The following is a 16999-nucleotide window of genomic DNA, read 5'->3' as shown; positions in this document are numbered from 1 at the left end:
GTACAATTTTGATGCAGTATTCACAAAAAATATTTTTCTGCAACAAAACAGTACAGATAATAAATAGTTATGTTGAGTTAGTCCACTAGTTCTTGGTGGAAAACACAGCAAGATTACAAGTTTCCTTCACAATATATAAATTTCATGTTAAGTAAAGATCCAACTAAGAACCCTTCTCTTACCATACCCAAAAAGAAGGAAAAAATGCCTTAATTTTCTTATCCAACCTGAGGCCTATGCAGTACATAAAGAGAAATCATGTGTTCCCAGAAAGTAACTGCTAAGGGTTTCATTCTCAAAAGCAGTATCCAAAAAATGTTGAATATATCTGGGATTTGAGTAATGAGGACAAGACTACTAAATCTACAGATAATCTAAAATAAAACAATTAGCTTATGTATTATAAAAACTATTGTCATTATTTGCCTTGGGCAAAACTTTCTGAAACAAGGACCTCTTATTATGTTAGTCAGTTTATCCGTCTTGTTTATTTCACACCTAAATAAATAATTGTATTTCTTACCTTTCAAGCTCACGAGTGCTTTTGCTGATGAGCCTGCAATACATTGAAAAAGAGTCCATAAAAATCAAAGTATTTATTCAAAGTGTGTTTCCAACTAGTATAAAATCTACATATCAGTTGCATAATGCCCTGCTTGCAAAGGAAAAGGAATTATTTTTAGATTAACATTTTGATTATTGAGTCAGTGAAAAGTATGCCCTCAACACCCATATGTTCAACAGATCTTAAAAAAAAACCACATTCAAAACTTTAATTATGCCCTTCCACAATTCTCTTTGGTGCAACCTTCTCCTCTCAGAGACCCAGAGATGCATATATTAAAGCCAAAAAGAGATTGTTAGATAATCTTATATGATCTCCTTGTATAATAACAAGCCTCCAAATTTCATCAATTAACCCTGTACCAAGTTCCATAACACATATAGAAACCCCTCTACAGGTACTTCCAAGGAGACCTCTAGGGTTTGGGGGCTAGCAGGGTGAAACAACTACCCTCCCCACCACAGTTACATTTCTGTTTTAATCTATGGATTTTCTCAAAGAAATTCCAATGAGGGTTAATTGTTTGCAGCAGTATAATCCCTCATGGAGCCTTCTCAGAGACTGCTTCTGCACAGTGACAGGGGACTGGCTTGCTAGGTTGTCAGAGAAACTGACCTGGTAAAACTATAGAGTGGTGCAGCACAGAGGGGTAGATAGTCCTACAGGATGATTCTATTCTACAAAGATTTGGAGGTTTGTTTTCCTGTGGCAACCCTGTATGTGTACATACTCCCACACATCTCCGATTCCCAGAAAATTTTGCAAGAGCAACAAAGGAGTTCTAGTCTGTTCCCACTGAATTGTATGTTCTAGTTCTGTGACAGCTATTAATGCAAACAATACAATGCCTATCAACTCCGAGTAACATATTCAGTGATGACAACAAAAACTAAATTTACTGTATCATTTTTTTCCAGAATGCTTGCTACCATCTTATTACCACTCATTTCCTTATCCTAAAATAACTAAATAATAAAAACCTTATTACATCTACAGAATTAAAAATATAGGGCCAGATTCTCCTCTGTGTTGACATTCCATTGTTACAGAAGAATGGGGGGTGCATCATGGACCTTGATACAGCTCATGGATGTGTTAGCTGTCCCTGTCCCAACCTAACCCCGTAAGCTGTTCTGATTTAGAACAGCTGCTGTGCGGTCACTTAGAGACCACAAGTCTGCTATAAATTGACAGAGCTGTGCTGCATCTTCCCTGTTCATAAGTGCTCCCGTCACCTTGATAAGTTGGGGGGCTAGATACAGTTGGCATAACAGCCTGCTTCTTCAGCTTTACAACAGCTGAGAATTGTGCCTGTCTGGCACAAAGTGACCAAACTGGCCCTTTGTCTGGTCCATAATGAATAGCTTAATTATGTAAACCTGAAAACTTGCTGGTGAATTAGATTCTAGGGACTCTATCAGGTATCTGAAGTATTTTATGTTGAACTTTTACAAAATCTAATATAAAACCAGAAACATTTTATTTTAAAAGATTTCAATTATAACGGTTTATTTGGATGTCAACATTATCCTACAATTTTATACTACAACCAGTTCAACAGAAACAAGCTTTTCTACCTGACTCTACATGAAGAAATGTAACGGTTTAAACTTCCTAACGGACACTCTCATTATTGAATAAAAGTGCCTTTTTCATACTTTCATTCACATTGCTTTGGAAGCAACACAACCAAGCAACATAACCAAGGGCATTTTTATTTTGAAATAAAAGTATCCACACAGCTAATTATACCAGAATAATTATGCCAGCAAATTTCCTTGTTTAAGTAGTCCCTTCCCTAAATTAGAGCTGACTTCAGTATTCTAGTTAAGTAACTGCCAAAATTAAGCAAGCTTAGAGAACAAGTATTTTTCTTAATTTTTTCTATTTGGTTTAATTGCATTTGGCAGCACTTTGTATACAGGTCAGTTTCACTGTTACTCATTTGCATAGGTTTTACATATAGCAATGGAGTAAAAAGCACTTTAATACATATTAACGTGTTTGTAAGAAACAAAGTGACAGAACTCAGGACAGGTTTAGTAAATATAATTTCTTAAACTAAAATTGCAGTCTTCTTTTCATGTCTCAAAACTACTTTTCACCATTTTGCTAAACATGCCTGTGCTCATTTATTGTACTTGGTGAGGTTTTTCATCGTACATGTCTTCAACCAGCAGGCATTGCAAGAAGTGTTGCATAGTCTAAGCTCTGTGCTGCAGTCACAGGTGGTTGAACCAATGGTATGGCCTCACTTCTTCATTAACACCTTGGAGCATCGAACTTTGGTATGCAGGCAGCTGAGGCAGCACAACCTTTGCCATGGTTCATAAGTCCCTGGTGCTAAAGACTTGGCTTCTGGAATGTCGAGTTTTTTGCTGTCAGGTATTTTTTCCAGTCTTGTGTTCCATATCTGTAGTTGCGTGTTTGGGTATGGCATTGAGAAGCTGAGTACTGGTGAGGAAGCTCCTGCAGGACTTCAGATGTGTGTGCTGCAGGATGGTCATACAATCAGTGTCTCACACCTTCAGTTTGCCTTGATTGTTCTATCCTTCTGGCCACTGCTCTTCTGATGCCAGGCGGAATGATGCCAGTCAGCAGGTACACACTGTTTAGGCTGGTAGGCTTCACAAATCCTGTGATGTATCAGCAGCTATCATACAGAATGGGGTTCAAGGTGCTTAGCATTTACAGATCTCTCCCATACACACCATGCATGCTTGGCAGATGAGAAGCTGAGAGCCAGAGCAGTGGTTAGGATGGTTGAGGTGCTAGCTCCCCATTTCAAATTGATGAGCTTATATAAAATGTTGCTATGACTACTCACCTTTGTTTTTTCTTCATGTGTTCTTTGTACGAGAGCGTTCTATCAAAGATGACTCCAAGGTAAACTGGTTTTGGACAGTGGAATAGTGCAGTCCCGGACCATGTAATGTTGAGCTGGCGATTGGCCTCATGGTTTTTCAGATGGAAGGCACACACTTGTTTTCACTGGGTTGGCATGTAATTGGTTTTCAATGTAGAATGAAGTTAGGCCAATTAGTGCATCAGGGAGTTTTGAACATGGTTAAAGCCAGTGTTTTGGGCTGTTATGCACAGGTCGTCTGCATAGATTAAATGTTTTGTTTCTAAATCAATTGGCTGGTCATTTGTATAGATGTTAACAGCAGTGAAAGTATGCTTCCTTGGGGGAAGCCATTAATCTGTCACCTCCATCTGCTTTCCATTCAGTCAATAGAAAAACATCTTTTTTCAAGCAGGGGTTGTATTAGCTCTATAAGATGTAGATCTTTTGTCATTTCCAGGGTCTTGTGGAGGAGTTGTTGGTGGTTAACTGCATCACAGGTGGCAGCTAGTTTGATAAACACAGGTCCAGTGATCTGGCTCATTTCAAAACTATCCTCAATATGTTGTTAGATTGAGCAGCTGGCTCATTGTTGATTTTCCAGGGCAAGAGCTACCCTGTTCAGGGATTAGGGGTTTATCCACATATGGGGCAAGGCTGGTTCAATATCACTCGTTCATACAGTTCGTGTGTGTGGCATAGCAGGGAGGTAGATCTGAAACTCTTTGGGTTCGATGGATCTATCCCTGGCTTTAGAAGTGAACTACATGCGCATGTTGCCATATCTTTGGAACTTTTTGACTGGCTGTACATGCATTGTACAGGCAGAGGAGTCACTCTTGGGTCTAAATTGCTTGATTTGTTCAGTGAGTATGTCGTCAAGGCCAGCCACTTTCCTGGTCTTCAGTGAATTAATACCAGCACGCAGATCAGTCACTAAGAAGGGGCTTGTTAAACCCAGGTCTTTAGGGTAATTGAAGGGGTCAAAGTGGATAGTATTCACCTGCTTAAATGGCAGATACAGACATAAACAGCCACTCTAAATGAACCATCTTATTTTATTTTTAAAAATAAGAAGGGTTAAAGCAATATAAATGCATATGTGCTTGGTGTAATATTTGAAGAGTAAGTCAGACATTGCCCACTGACATCAACATTATACAACAAACAGACTGGAAGGAGTACAGAGCAGCAATAACACATTATTCATGGATATAATATAAGTTTGGATTTTAACTCCCCAGACTAAGGAAGATCATGAAGTTAACTATCTGCTCTGATCCCACTGACCAGGATGCACACTTTATGGATCTGAAGCAGGGACTCCTACACTTACAATACAATCCCAAAACTGTAGCCACTAAAATCAACAAGGCCAGACTTAAATCTGCTACAATACCAAGCCAGTGACAAGGACAACAAAATCCCTCTTGTTGACAGAGCCTTGGCCACATCAGTAATGACCTCCAACTCCTCCTGGCAAATGATGACCATCTCAAGGCAGCCTTCAGGGACAAGCCTGTTCTGGTTTACAGGCAGTGTCAAATGGTCTCTCTCCAGTAACAGGCTACCTAACTGCTATTCTCACTGAGGCACCAAAACTTGCAACAGACCCAGATGCCAGCTGTGTCCCCTCATCAACAAAGGTCAGATTGTTCCTAGACCAAACAACATGGATTATAATATCTGGGGTTCATTCATTTGCTCCTCTACAAACATCAGATATGCCATCACCTTCTGGCAGTACCCCTCTGCTGTCTATATTGGGCAGTCAGAGCAATCCCTACATGAAAGAATGAGTGGCTCTTGATCTGACATTAGTTCCAGAAAAGCACACAAACCTGTGGCAAAATACTAACTTCCCTGGACATCTTATCACTGACCTCAGAGTAGCTATTCTTAAAAAATACTTTAGAAACTGACAAATTGCAGTACAGAAACCACCCACTAACTGCATTGTGTTAAGTATGGTCTCAGCAGAGAACTGGATTCTTATCCCATTACCTGGATTGGCTTTTATAACCCCTCTATCCTTCAATGGGTTAACTGCTTTGTTTATCCCCCTTGAGCTTTACCTCCCATTCACCTCTCTTAGGTGCTTCCTTTCCTCTCCCTTTCCCTATCCTTTGCATTTAAATGACCTTTTCCTTTCTATTTAGTACCTCAGATCTCTGCAAGTCCATTCATAGCATCTGATGAAGTACACTGTGTAGTGATACAAGTTATAACACTGAGACATTCCTTTACTTAGAAGACTATAGAAGATGGGAATTAGGAGATGGTCTCTCAGTTAGGTTATTCAATTATAGACAGACAGAAGGTCTGCAGAAGTTGCCTACTGCTCCACAGCAAAGTCCACTGTAGTTATTTCTTCTTATTCATAGTATGCCTGTATCTATTGAATAGTGATCACTACAGGCTGTAGCCTATGAAAGCTCATGCCTCTCTGAACAAGTTAATCAGTGCCACCCTGCCCTGCCTTCTTCCTTAATACTGAGAGGGAAGACTCAGTATATCTAGAGTGATCCAATGGTTAATCAGGGCTGTCCAACTTCTAAGTGGCTGAAGACCCAGTGAGGGCTGCACCAAGATGAGCCATGCCCCCAGCAAAACCACATGCCATGCAGACTCCCTTTCCCACTGTACCACATGCTGTCCCACACCACTGCTGCACCATGTGCCCCAGCAGCCCCCATCTTACCCTCAGCTACCTGTGCCATCCTGCACCACCTTGCCCCCTAGGACTGTGGCAAGAAGTAGAAGCTGATGGAGGGAAGGGGAAGCCCACAGACTCCAACTGCTGTTGCAGCCAGAGTGGAAATTGGGCAAGAGCTCAGGGGCCACAACTTAACTTCTCATAGACTGCCTGAAGCCTATGGGCCACCAGTTGGACAGCCCTGTCTTAAATATTTTCTAGTTAAAAAAGCCTGTTACTTAAAACAGAAATCCCACATTATAGAACTGTATTAACCACTCAAATTAGATGCAAGGCTGCATCTATAATCACAGACCGTTACCACATGAGATAATGGAATGACTGGTAGCTGTAGAAGATCTGTCTTGCGTACCCTCTGCTAGAAAAGGATGCAGAAAGCAAAATGTGTGGGTACATATGACTCAGGCTGCTTTCCTCTACTCTATGCAGCCTGACTGCCACTGGCTGCATTTACAGAAGATGTGATTGCGTAGTTGTTACTGTGCAGTCATTTAGTACTTGTATAAACAAGAGTTACTACACAGCAGCGCTGACCTCAGTAACTGCGCAGCAGCACTGAACAACTTTTCTGTGATGCTAACTACACAGCAGCCTGAGACTACTCGTGACACTACTGCGCAATAGTCTGAGACTACTGCGCAATCAGCGTCTTGTACAGATGCACCACTAGGAAGTGTACAGAGAGCACAGGAGTCAGTTTCTTCAGCCTTAATTTTTGTGTATGGTGCTACAGTTGCCTCCACCAGCTAAGCATTTGCAAAAAAGAGTCTGGTTCATCCTTAATATGGAGAATGCTCAGAGTGATTGGTGATAAATGCTGCGGAAGGAGCAGCATGCTCAGCGCCTACAGAACACTCTACTTCCCTTTCTCCAGGGCCATATCCCTTCCAAATGTCACGTCATTGCTCCAAAGCATGGAGGCACTAGAGTTTTCCAATTAAGTGGCTACGGTTTTTTTTGTGCATTTGTCACTGGCAAAACAATGCACTTTCCTAACCTGATTTGCAGAAGTGGCTGAATGATTTTTGCTGAATCTTTTCTTAGAAAAGACTTAAGACAAGCACCCAATATAGAAAAACTGAGTCCAAATGCTTAACATTTGACAGTTTTAAGCAACTTAAACCAGGTTCTTACAGTAGAAAGTGTCAAGCAACTGTACATGGGCAGAACTATTCTAGGAAAGTGAAAGAACCACCAAATGTAAACAATGGTAGAAAACCTCCAACAATAGTAGGACATTTCTTTTCAGTATAAATTTCCCCTCTGTCCATACATTAAAATACGCAACACAGACATGTTTGTGAGTAAACTATAAGAACAAGTACAACTCTTCCTCATTTTTCTGGGGTTTTTTTTCCCTTCACTTTAGAGCAGGGATGTCTAACTTCTAAGCAGCTGGGGGCCACATGGCCCACAAGACACCAGGGACTACATGCCACAGGCTGCATCAGTGATCCACTGTTCCCCTTGGCTGCATGCTGCATGAGTGCCCCCCAACACACACCCAGGATACTGCATGTACAAGTAACCCCTTACTTTTTTCTTCTTGTGCCTCTGCACCACTTTTGACCATTTTGTTACCCTGCTTTTGCTCATTTATTTTACTTTGCAAGATCTTGCATTGTACATGTGCCTTCAAGTAGCATTGCAGCAGCTGTTGCATAGTCTGAGGCTCTGTGCTGCAGTCACAGGTGGTTGAATCAGTGGTATAGCCCCACTTCTTCATTAGTTCCTTGGAGCATCCAACTCCAGTATGTAGGCAGCTAAGACGCTGCTACCTTTGCTAGGCTTCGTCAGCCCCTGGTGGCAATCACTAGGCCACTGAAATGTCCATTTTTTGCTGTCAGGTATTTTTTTCAGCCTCTCATTTCACACCTGCCGTCATGTCTCCTTGGCTGTAGCATTGATAGGTTGGGTCCTGTGTAACTTCAGACGTTTGTGCATTGTGGGATAGTCACAGTTGGTGTCTCATATCTTCAGTTTGACTCAATTGTTCTATCCTGCTGGCTACTGCTCTTCTGATGCCAGGCAGAGCGATGCCAGCCATCAGGTACACACTGTTTAGGCTGGTAGGCTTTAGACATCCTGTGATGCATCAGCAGCTAGCATTCAGAATGGGGTCAAGGCATTTAGCATGTATGGGACTCTCCCATACAGGGCATGCACACTCAGCAGAAGAGAAACTGAGAGTCAAAACAGTGGTTCAGATGATTGAGGGGCTAGCTCCCCGTCTTCAAGTTGGTGAATTTATATAAAATGTTGTTACGAGCGTGCACCTTTACTTTTGTCTTCATGATGTGTTTTTTATGCGAGAGGGCTGAGAGAGACTCCAAACTGGGTTCAGACAGTAGGATAGTGGGGTCCCAGACGGACCATGTCATGCTGAGCTGGTGGCTGGCTTCATGTTTTTTTTCAGATGGAAAGCACATACTTTTGTTTTCACAGGGTTGGTGTCTAACTGCATGCATGGGGGCCCTGGCCTCACCTTCAGCTCCTTGGGCCACAGGCTCCATGGCACTGCAGGTTTGCCACACCATACTGTCCCCTGAGGTGAGGACAGGAAGCAGAATCCAGACGAAGGAGGGGAACCTCAAAGAGCCTGACTGCTGGAGGGGAACGGCATCTGGGTGGAAACCCAAGGGGTCAAAAATTATTCCTCTGCAAGCTGCACATGGTCCATGGGCCATGAGTTGGAAAGCCCTGATTTCAGAGCACATTCATAGATTCATAGATGTTAGGGTCGGACGGGACCTCAACAGATCATCAAGTCCGACCCCCTGCATAGGCAAGAAAGAGTGCTGGGTCTAGATGACCCCAGCTAGATGGTTATCTAACCTCCTCTTGAAGACCCTTCAATTCATAGTTTCATTTATAGTGGCTGCAGAGGTGAATTAAAAAATGAAATAGGCAGCCCCAATGGAGAATTATTCTAGGACAGGAAAGATATGAAATGGAGAGAAAGAAGAAATAGGATAGTACTAGAGAAAAATGTTTAAAGTTTGTCAAAACTGGCTTTCAATTACATTAAAAAGAGACTCATTAGACTGGCAGGTAATCATCCAAGAAGTCTAAAGAAACCCAATAATATGGTGACCAAGTTGCTAACAAAAATATACAAAATTAGCCACTGCACTGCAATAGTTGAAACAGAAAACATTACAGGATGTATATAAATGAAATAGCACATTCTTAAAATATAAGGTGCACATTATGTAAACTTAACCAAAGGTGTGTTTAGTTCTGACTACTATCCCAAAAAGAGAAATAAAAGAGAAAAGCAGAAACAGAAGGGATCCATTAGATGTGTGAAAAAAATTCTATGCAAAGATACTGAATCTATTTAATTTGGGAGTGGGGGGGGAAGTGGATGTGATATAAATATAAAAAATAATGAGTAGCACAGAACAGGTAAACGTGGCACTCCTTTCCCCTCCCCCCTCCACTAACACAGGAATCGGGGAATGGACACATAATGAAACTGAAACAAAAAAATAAAGTTCAAACCAGATAAAATACTCTAGCAACAACAACAAACCCCACATGCAAAACAGACCATAACAAAATATGTGACAAAAATAAACCCAAGCCATTGAGGCCCAGAGCTTAGGAAGAGTCCAAAAGGGATTAGTGGGGATAAGGAAAACACCCACAGTCACATGCCATATGATAATATTTTTTTCATTAATGGATGCTAACTTTCATGCTTTGAGTCATAAACCAAATACCAATGGACAGAATAGGAGGAAACATTCTCTTAGGGCATTTTACTCTATAACAACTACTATGAGGATTTTCACATGTTTTCCTGGTAATGCTTTGGCATTGGTTACAACGAAGGAGAGGATGCCTGAGTAGACAGCCTGATTTAGTATGGCAGTTCTTACATTCAGCATGAGACCCAGAGACAGTTCTGTTAACTCCGATGTTGGTGCCTTCTGATATCTCATGCAACATCAAAATTCAGTTTCTGGCTTTTGCTCTCAGCCAAGGAGAGCCCTTATACAATGACGTAAAACATCTCTTCAAAACGATCCATGAGCAACATTAATGGGTTAAAAAGGAAAGTACAGTTTCTCTGAAAGCAAGGCAGCTCTCATATGAGGTAGGGTCTTTGAGCTAATAGAAGCATGCAGCAGACTCAGTTGCTCCCCCACTCAAAACAAATGAACAAACAAATACAGTTCAAGTTGAATAGTGATCAACTTCCCCTTCTTCTGGCCCAGGAATGCTATAACAACCAAACCAACTACAGGCAAAGTGTCTTAATGAGATGTGAACAAGGAACCATGGAGCATGGGTAGCATGTACTTTTTGGCTTGTACCAACATGAAACAAACTAGTGCAGGCTGAAATTTATATTAATCCATCTCCACAGCTGGTCTTACACTTCTTTTAGACAGGAATACAAACAAGTGCTTCTTAAAACAAAACAGTTTGGCGTGAAACAAAATATTTTAAACTCTCTATTATTTGTAATAGTAAGTTGAAAAAATACTTTTACCTTTTAAAGGTGTTATTTTAAAAAACTTTTACCTTTTACTATTTTAATAAATTCTGATAATGTATGCTTGCACACACACATGCACCAACTTAGGAAGCTGCTTCAGTCTGACAACAGGACACAAAACCTTTCCCATGTTAAATCCAGTGTTGATCAGCAATGATTTTGGCACTGATTACAAACTCATTTAAAAGTTGTGGTGTAATTAACAATAGGTTTGGCTCTAAAGATGGTGTGGTTAATTATTCTGTGGGAAAGCCTAAACTGATGGGAGTGGTCTGTGGCCTCTGCCAAACCCAGCTCATTCCAGAGGAAGAGGTAATATCAAGGAGGGCTAGATGCTGACAGAACTGCCTCTGCTTCAGGGGTAAGAGAACTTAAAAGGACTTAAGTCTATAAAAGGCTTCCAATATAAATGATAACATAGGGGTTTGTCAGCATTTAAGAATTACTGTATTTTTTTCTGTAGATTAGAGCTTTGTTGTAGCTGTGATAGCCCAGGAAATATACAACAGACAAAGACTTTTTCAGTGATATATCTTTTACTAGACCAACTATATAGCTGGGAGAGTTAGATAACCTTTTGGGCACAAAGCTGGCTCCCCAGGCATCAGTTTGATGGCAGATGGCTTTTTGTTTGTAAACTTCTGTTTGCCAGGATAGTTCAGCATTTCACTTATCATAGGCCTCAGAGTCTTGTTTTTTTGTAACTTGCTAAATGTGTTTTTCCCTCTCATTGGTCACAGATGGGACACCTTAGTGTGCTAGTGCAACCAATTTGGCTGGTTCTTCTCATGGATCTTTATTGCACTACACCAGGAGTGGGCAAAATGTGGCCCAGGGGCCGGATGCAGCCCACCAGGCCATTCTAGCTGGCCCACGGGGCCCCTAAAAAATTTAGAAAATTAATATTTATATGCCCCTGGCTGCCTATTATGCAGCCCTCAATGGCTTGCCAAAACTCAGTAAGCGGCCCTCCACCCAAAATAAATGCCTGCCCCTGCACTACGCTCTCCTGAAGTGAACTGCTCCAAGTGTTCTTGGGCTGGCATCCTGGGCATGTTCTAAGGTGCCCGTCCTACTCAGACAACATAGACTGGATGACCATATTTTCTCAGAATGCAGCTATAAACATTGTTAAGAAATGTGGCAGGTACACAGGTGAGGTGATTCAGCTGTTCTGTAAACTGCAATCTATAAAGAATACAAAACTATGGATACTGTAATTAGGTGAAATATGAGAAAAAATACATACCTTTACCTGGTGCTATTGGTAGAAGCTAAAGGTATTACAATTTCATGACTGGTCAGTGACCTGTAGCTAGGTAGTCTCTGTTTAGCTTTAGCTACTTATGATAAATGCTAATGCAGGCCACTTCTTCTAATCACCAAAGTTAATAATATCTATAACAGTTTTGTTCATTTAGTGGGAATATCGTGAGTGATATTCTAGGAAACTGAACTTTTCTCTCACTAAAGTGGTTGAGACACTGGGAGGAGACATAAGGGGAGGTGAAGAACCTATGATGTTGTTCCTAGGAATGTATCTATACAGGAGGATGACTAAGACTGTCACATAAACACATTTAATAAGAAAGAAAATCACTGTGAATAAGCAAAATGACAATACTACTTCCCTGCTTATGCACCAGCATTACAGTAATGACATCAGAACTGGTCCCGACTCTGCAGCTTTGCAGCTTCTACTCAAAGTCAAAAGTATGTACAACAAGAGCATAAAAATAAGTTTAGCCTGGGTGGTTCAAAAAGAGTAGACTTTAAAATTATGATAGAGGACTGATTGATCAAATGCATTTAGAATGGTGGAGGACATTCTCAATCCAGGTAAACTAGGTCAAGTTTTGATTATAAGCTAACCGATACAAATAATACCATGTGAGCATGTTAAATGCCTTCCTACTTAAGATTTAATAAATATATATTTTTAAGGGCAAAACACTTACTTGACATCATACAAATATGCCACACATTTTGGCAGCTGTGTATTGCAAAACATTATCTATTTCTGTAGCTCCTATCTCTTTGGCAGCAATGACCCATACTTCACAACAGAATAAAATGGTTGCTTTTTTTAATGGACTTACATAGCAATCAAAAGATTGCAACAGCACTCCAAGGACCCTGGTAATGGAAGAGCATCCTATTTACAATAATGTTACAGAATGGTACTCTACAAATTACACTGCTAGTGCTAGTAGGGTAAGACAGACAGGTGGAATTAATTAGAAAGAAAATGCCTTCATTTCCTAAATTTGGAACACTAATTCCTAGGCACCAGCCATATTTTGTATAGTACAGTCTCCAAAATATATAAATTCAATGACTAATATCTGAAATGCTTTTACTGCTACAGAGCAGGGCTTTTGAAGGAAATATAATCAGGGTTCTCAGTATTCAATCGTCTTCTACTGCAGGGGTGGGCAAAATACAGCCCACGAGGCCCCTAAAAAAATGTAGAAAATTAATATTTCTCTGCCTAGGACCCGGGGAAAGCCTGGCGGGCTCCAACAACAGCGGGCCTGCCTGGCCCCGCCCCCCAGCTGGAAGCCCCAGTTGCGGTTTCTGGGCTGCCTCAGTGCGGGAAGCTCAGGTAAGTGGAGGGGGGGAGTGAAAGGAAGGCCCAGGGTGGAATAGGACCTCTACTAAATGGACAGAAGCAACTGGTGACGGACAGGGGGGACAAGGCTGAACTCCTCAATGAGTTCTTTGCCTCAGTGTTCCTAAGCGAGGGGCAAGACAAGGCTCTCACTGGGATTGTAGAGAGGCAGCAGCAGGATGCCAGACTACCAAGCGTAGACCCTGAGATGGTGCAGAGGCACTTGGAGGAACTGGATGCGTTTAAGTCGGCAGGCTCGGATGAGCTCCATCCGAGGGTGCTGAAGGCACTGGCTGACGTCACTGCGCAGCCACTGGCGGAAGTATCTGAACACTCGTGGCACACGGGCCAGGTCCTGAAGGAATGGAAAAGGGCCAATGTGGTCCCCATTTTCAAGAAGGGGAGGAAGGAGGACCCGGGCAACTATAGGCCAGTCAGTCTCACCTCCATCCTTGGCAAAGTCTTTGAAAAAATTATCAAGGCTCACATTTGCGAGAGCCTGGCAGGACAAATTATGCCGAGGGGAAACCAGCACGGGTTCGTAGCAGGTAGATCATGCCTGACTAATCTAGTCTCTTTTTATGATCAGGTTACAAAACGCCTGGATGCAGGAGAAGGGGTTGACGTCGTATACTTAGACTTCAGGAAGGCCTTTGATACGGTATCCCACTCCATACTGGTGAATAAGTTAAGAGGCTGTGACCTGGATGACTACAGAGTCCAGTGGGTGGCGAACTGGCTAGAGGGTCGTACCCAGAGAGTCGTAGTGGATGGGTCGGTATCAACCTGGAAGGGTGTGGGCAGTAGGGTCCCACAGGGCTCGGTCCTTGGACCGATAATCTTCAGTGTTTTCATCAGTGACTTGGACAAGGGAGTGAAGTGTACTCTGTCCAAGTCTGCAGATGACACAAAACTGTGGGGAGAAGTGGACACACCGGAGGGCAGGGAACAACTACAAGCAGACCTGGACAGGTTGGACATATGGGCGGAAAACAACAGAATGCAATTCAACAAGGAGAAATGCAGTGCTGCACCTAGGGAGGAAAAATGTCCAGCATACCTACTGCCTAGGAAATGACCTGCTTGGAGGCACGGAAGCGGAAAGGGATCTTGGCGTCCTAGTGGACTCCAAGATGAACATGAGTCGTCAGTGTGACGAAGTCATCAGAAAAGCTAATGGCACTCTATCGTGCATCAGCAGATGCATGACGAACAAAACCAAGGAGGTGATACTTCCCCTCTATCAGGCACTGGTCAGACCGCAGCTGGAATACTGCATGCAATTTTGGGTGTCGCACTTCAAGAGGGATGTGGATAACCTGGAGAGGGTCCAGAGAAGGGCCACACATATGGTTAAGGGCTTGCAGGCGAAGCCCTATGAGGAGAAACTAGGGCACCTGGACCTCTTCAGCCTCCGCAAGAGAAGGTTGAGAGGTGACCTTGTGGCTGCCTATAAGTTCATCATGGGGACACACAAGGGAATTGGTGAGGCTTTACTCACCAAGGCGCCCCCGGGGGTTACAAGAAATAATGGCCATAAGCTAGCAGAGAGCAGATTTAGACTGGACATTAGGAAGAACTTCTTCACAGTTAGAGTAGCCAAGGTCTGGAATGGGCTCCCAAGGGAGGTGGTGCTCTCCCCTACCCTGGGGGTCTTCAAGAGGAGGTTAGATAGTCATCTACCTGGGGGCATCTAAACCCAGCACTCTTTCTTGCCTGTGCAGGGGGTCAGACTCGATGATCTATTGAGGTCCCTTCCGACCCTAACATCTATGAATCTATGACCCCAGGCAAGAAAGGAGCATGGGGGGAGGGGAAGCGGCCCCTCCCCACCCATGCCCCATGCTGCAGCTGCTTGCAGCCCACATGGGGCTGCCTGTGCCCACTCTGGACAGCCCCATGCAGGGGGAGGAGTGGGGCGCTCCCCCCCCCCCCACCACCCATGCTCAGCTTTTCCCTGGGCTCCTTCCCTGCATGGAGAAAAGCAGCCCCTTGCCTGCCCCATGCCCAGCACCCTGCGCTGCAGTCGCTTGCAGCCCACATGGGGCTGTCTGGACCAAGCACAGGCAGCCCCAGGCAGGTTGCAAGTGACTCCAGTGTGGGGTGCAGGGCATGGGGCAGGGAGGGGCTTTCTCTCCCCACCATGCTCAGCACCAGCTTGTAACCCGGCCCCACTGCCAGGCTGGCAGCAGGGTGGGTTACAAGCTGGTGCTGAGCGCAGGGAAAAGCGGCCCTTCACCAGCCCCATGGCCAGCACCCTACGCTGCAGCCTGTATGAGGCTGCATGTGCCTGCTCCATACAGTTTCGCGCAGGCTGTAAGCGCCTGCAGCGCGGGGCGCCAGCCATGGGGCAGGCAAGGGGCCACTTTTCCCCATGCTCAGCACCAGCTTCTTCCCTGCTGGCGAGCAGGAGTTCGGGGCTGTGCGCTGCCCCCCACCTGTACCGTGGGGTTGGGGGGGACTGGGTGTGAGTGGGTGGTGAGCCAGTGGGAGCACAGGGCCCACACCAGTGTCCTGGAGCCAGTGCTGGCGGGGGCCAGAACAGGGTGTTAGGATTACAGGGTCCCAGCTGGCAGGGACTCTATGGAGAGCCAGGCCAGCTCTCCCCTCACTGCTGGTGCAGCCCAGCCCAGCTCCATTGACCCCTGCCGGCCTGCGCCCCGCCGGTGTTGGCCCTAAGACATTGGTCCCAAGACACTGGGACGTTGGTCCCAAGATGGTGACTAGGGGATGGGGCACCTGTCAAGGGGCAGGGCTACCCATGCAGCCCTCTACAGCCTGCCAAAACTGGGTAAGCGGCCCTCTGCCCAAAATAATTGCCCGCCCCTGTTCTACTGTATGATTTGCTATAGAATCCTCTTCTCCCAGATCTGTGCGCCAAACTGTAAGTTTTCTTTAAAAGGTTTCTAGCCCCCTTGACTGTCACGAAAATCTTTAAAATGGGAATGTGCATACAATATTGCATTGTTGTCTTCCTGGGTCTGCAAACTGACAGAAATCAAAGGTGTGAGGTCCTGTTCATTTCAATGGCATATTACATTTAAGAAAAATGAGCGCATCAATATTTACTACTTCATTTAAATACACACCCTGTTTGTTTCTTCTACAATTCCAAGCTGCCCCTCCCTCTCCAGGTCAGGAATTCTAAATGCCCCCTGACTAGTGAGTCGTATTCCATGGCTAGAGCATTTGTGCAGTGTCACAGTAAAACACTGGTATATCAAACACTGAAATGTATGGGCAGTATATAGGCAGACAAGGTTCTTTGGGTAAATCTGATATCTTTTATTAGATCAACTCAAATAGTTGGAATAATTCTTCTTATTGGCTTTTGGATTTAAAAACGTTTAGGCTGAGGAAGCATTTGCAGTTGGTGTGTGCTCTTTCTGGATGGAAGAGCACACCAACTTCATTCCATCCAGGAAGAGCGCACACCAACTGCAGATGCTTCCTCAGTGTCACAAAAGGGTTTTTAAACCCAAAAGCATGCTAAGAAGAATTTTTCCAGATCTTTGAGTTGGTTTAATAAAAGATATCAGATTTACCCAAAGAACCTTGTCTGCCTATGTCCTTAGACCAACACGGGTACAACCTATACCCCTGGACAGTATATAAAAAATTAAATTTATCAAACAGTTACTGTGCTGTAATAATTTCCAAAGCTCATTTTAAGGTTTCCAGCACAAATGAAGTTGATGCAGTTTCTAGTGTGTTGCAAACCCCAGGAATCTTGTGGTAGAATTTAAGTCCATCTT

General features: G+C 43.6%; 1 protein-coding gene across 4 annotated transcripts in view; it reads right to left on the bottom strand.

Annotated features, from left to right (window-relative positions):
- Nucleotides 1-16999, bottom strand: part of LIN9 (lin-9 DREAM MuvB core complex component) — a 60012-nt gene that overhangs the window by 33737 nt on the left and 9276 nt on the right. For 3 of the 4 annotated variants that reach the window (XM_006268756.4, XM_019483109.2, XM_006268757.4), the window contains exon 2: nt 524-556. In XM_006268756.4, coding sequence (XP_006268818.1) covers nt 524-556 — 33 coding nt within the window. Of the gene's footprint in view, nt 1-523; nt 557-16999 lie in introns of those variants that run through there. The other variant, XM_019483110.2, reaches the window with a different exon arrangement.

Source organism: Alligator mississippiensis, chromosome 1 (genome assembly GCF_030867095.1).
Source record: "Alligator mississippiensis isolate rAllMis1 chromosome 1, rAllMis1, whole genome shotgun sequence".
NCBI classification, from domain to species: domain Eukaryota; kingdom Metazoa; phylum Chordata; order Crocodylia; family Alligatoridae; genus Alligator; species Alligator mississippiensis.
This window is presented reverse-complemented; position numbering and strand designations above follow the sequence as displayed.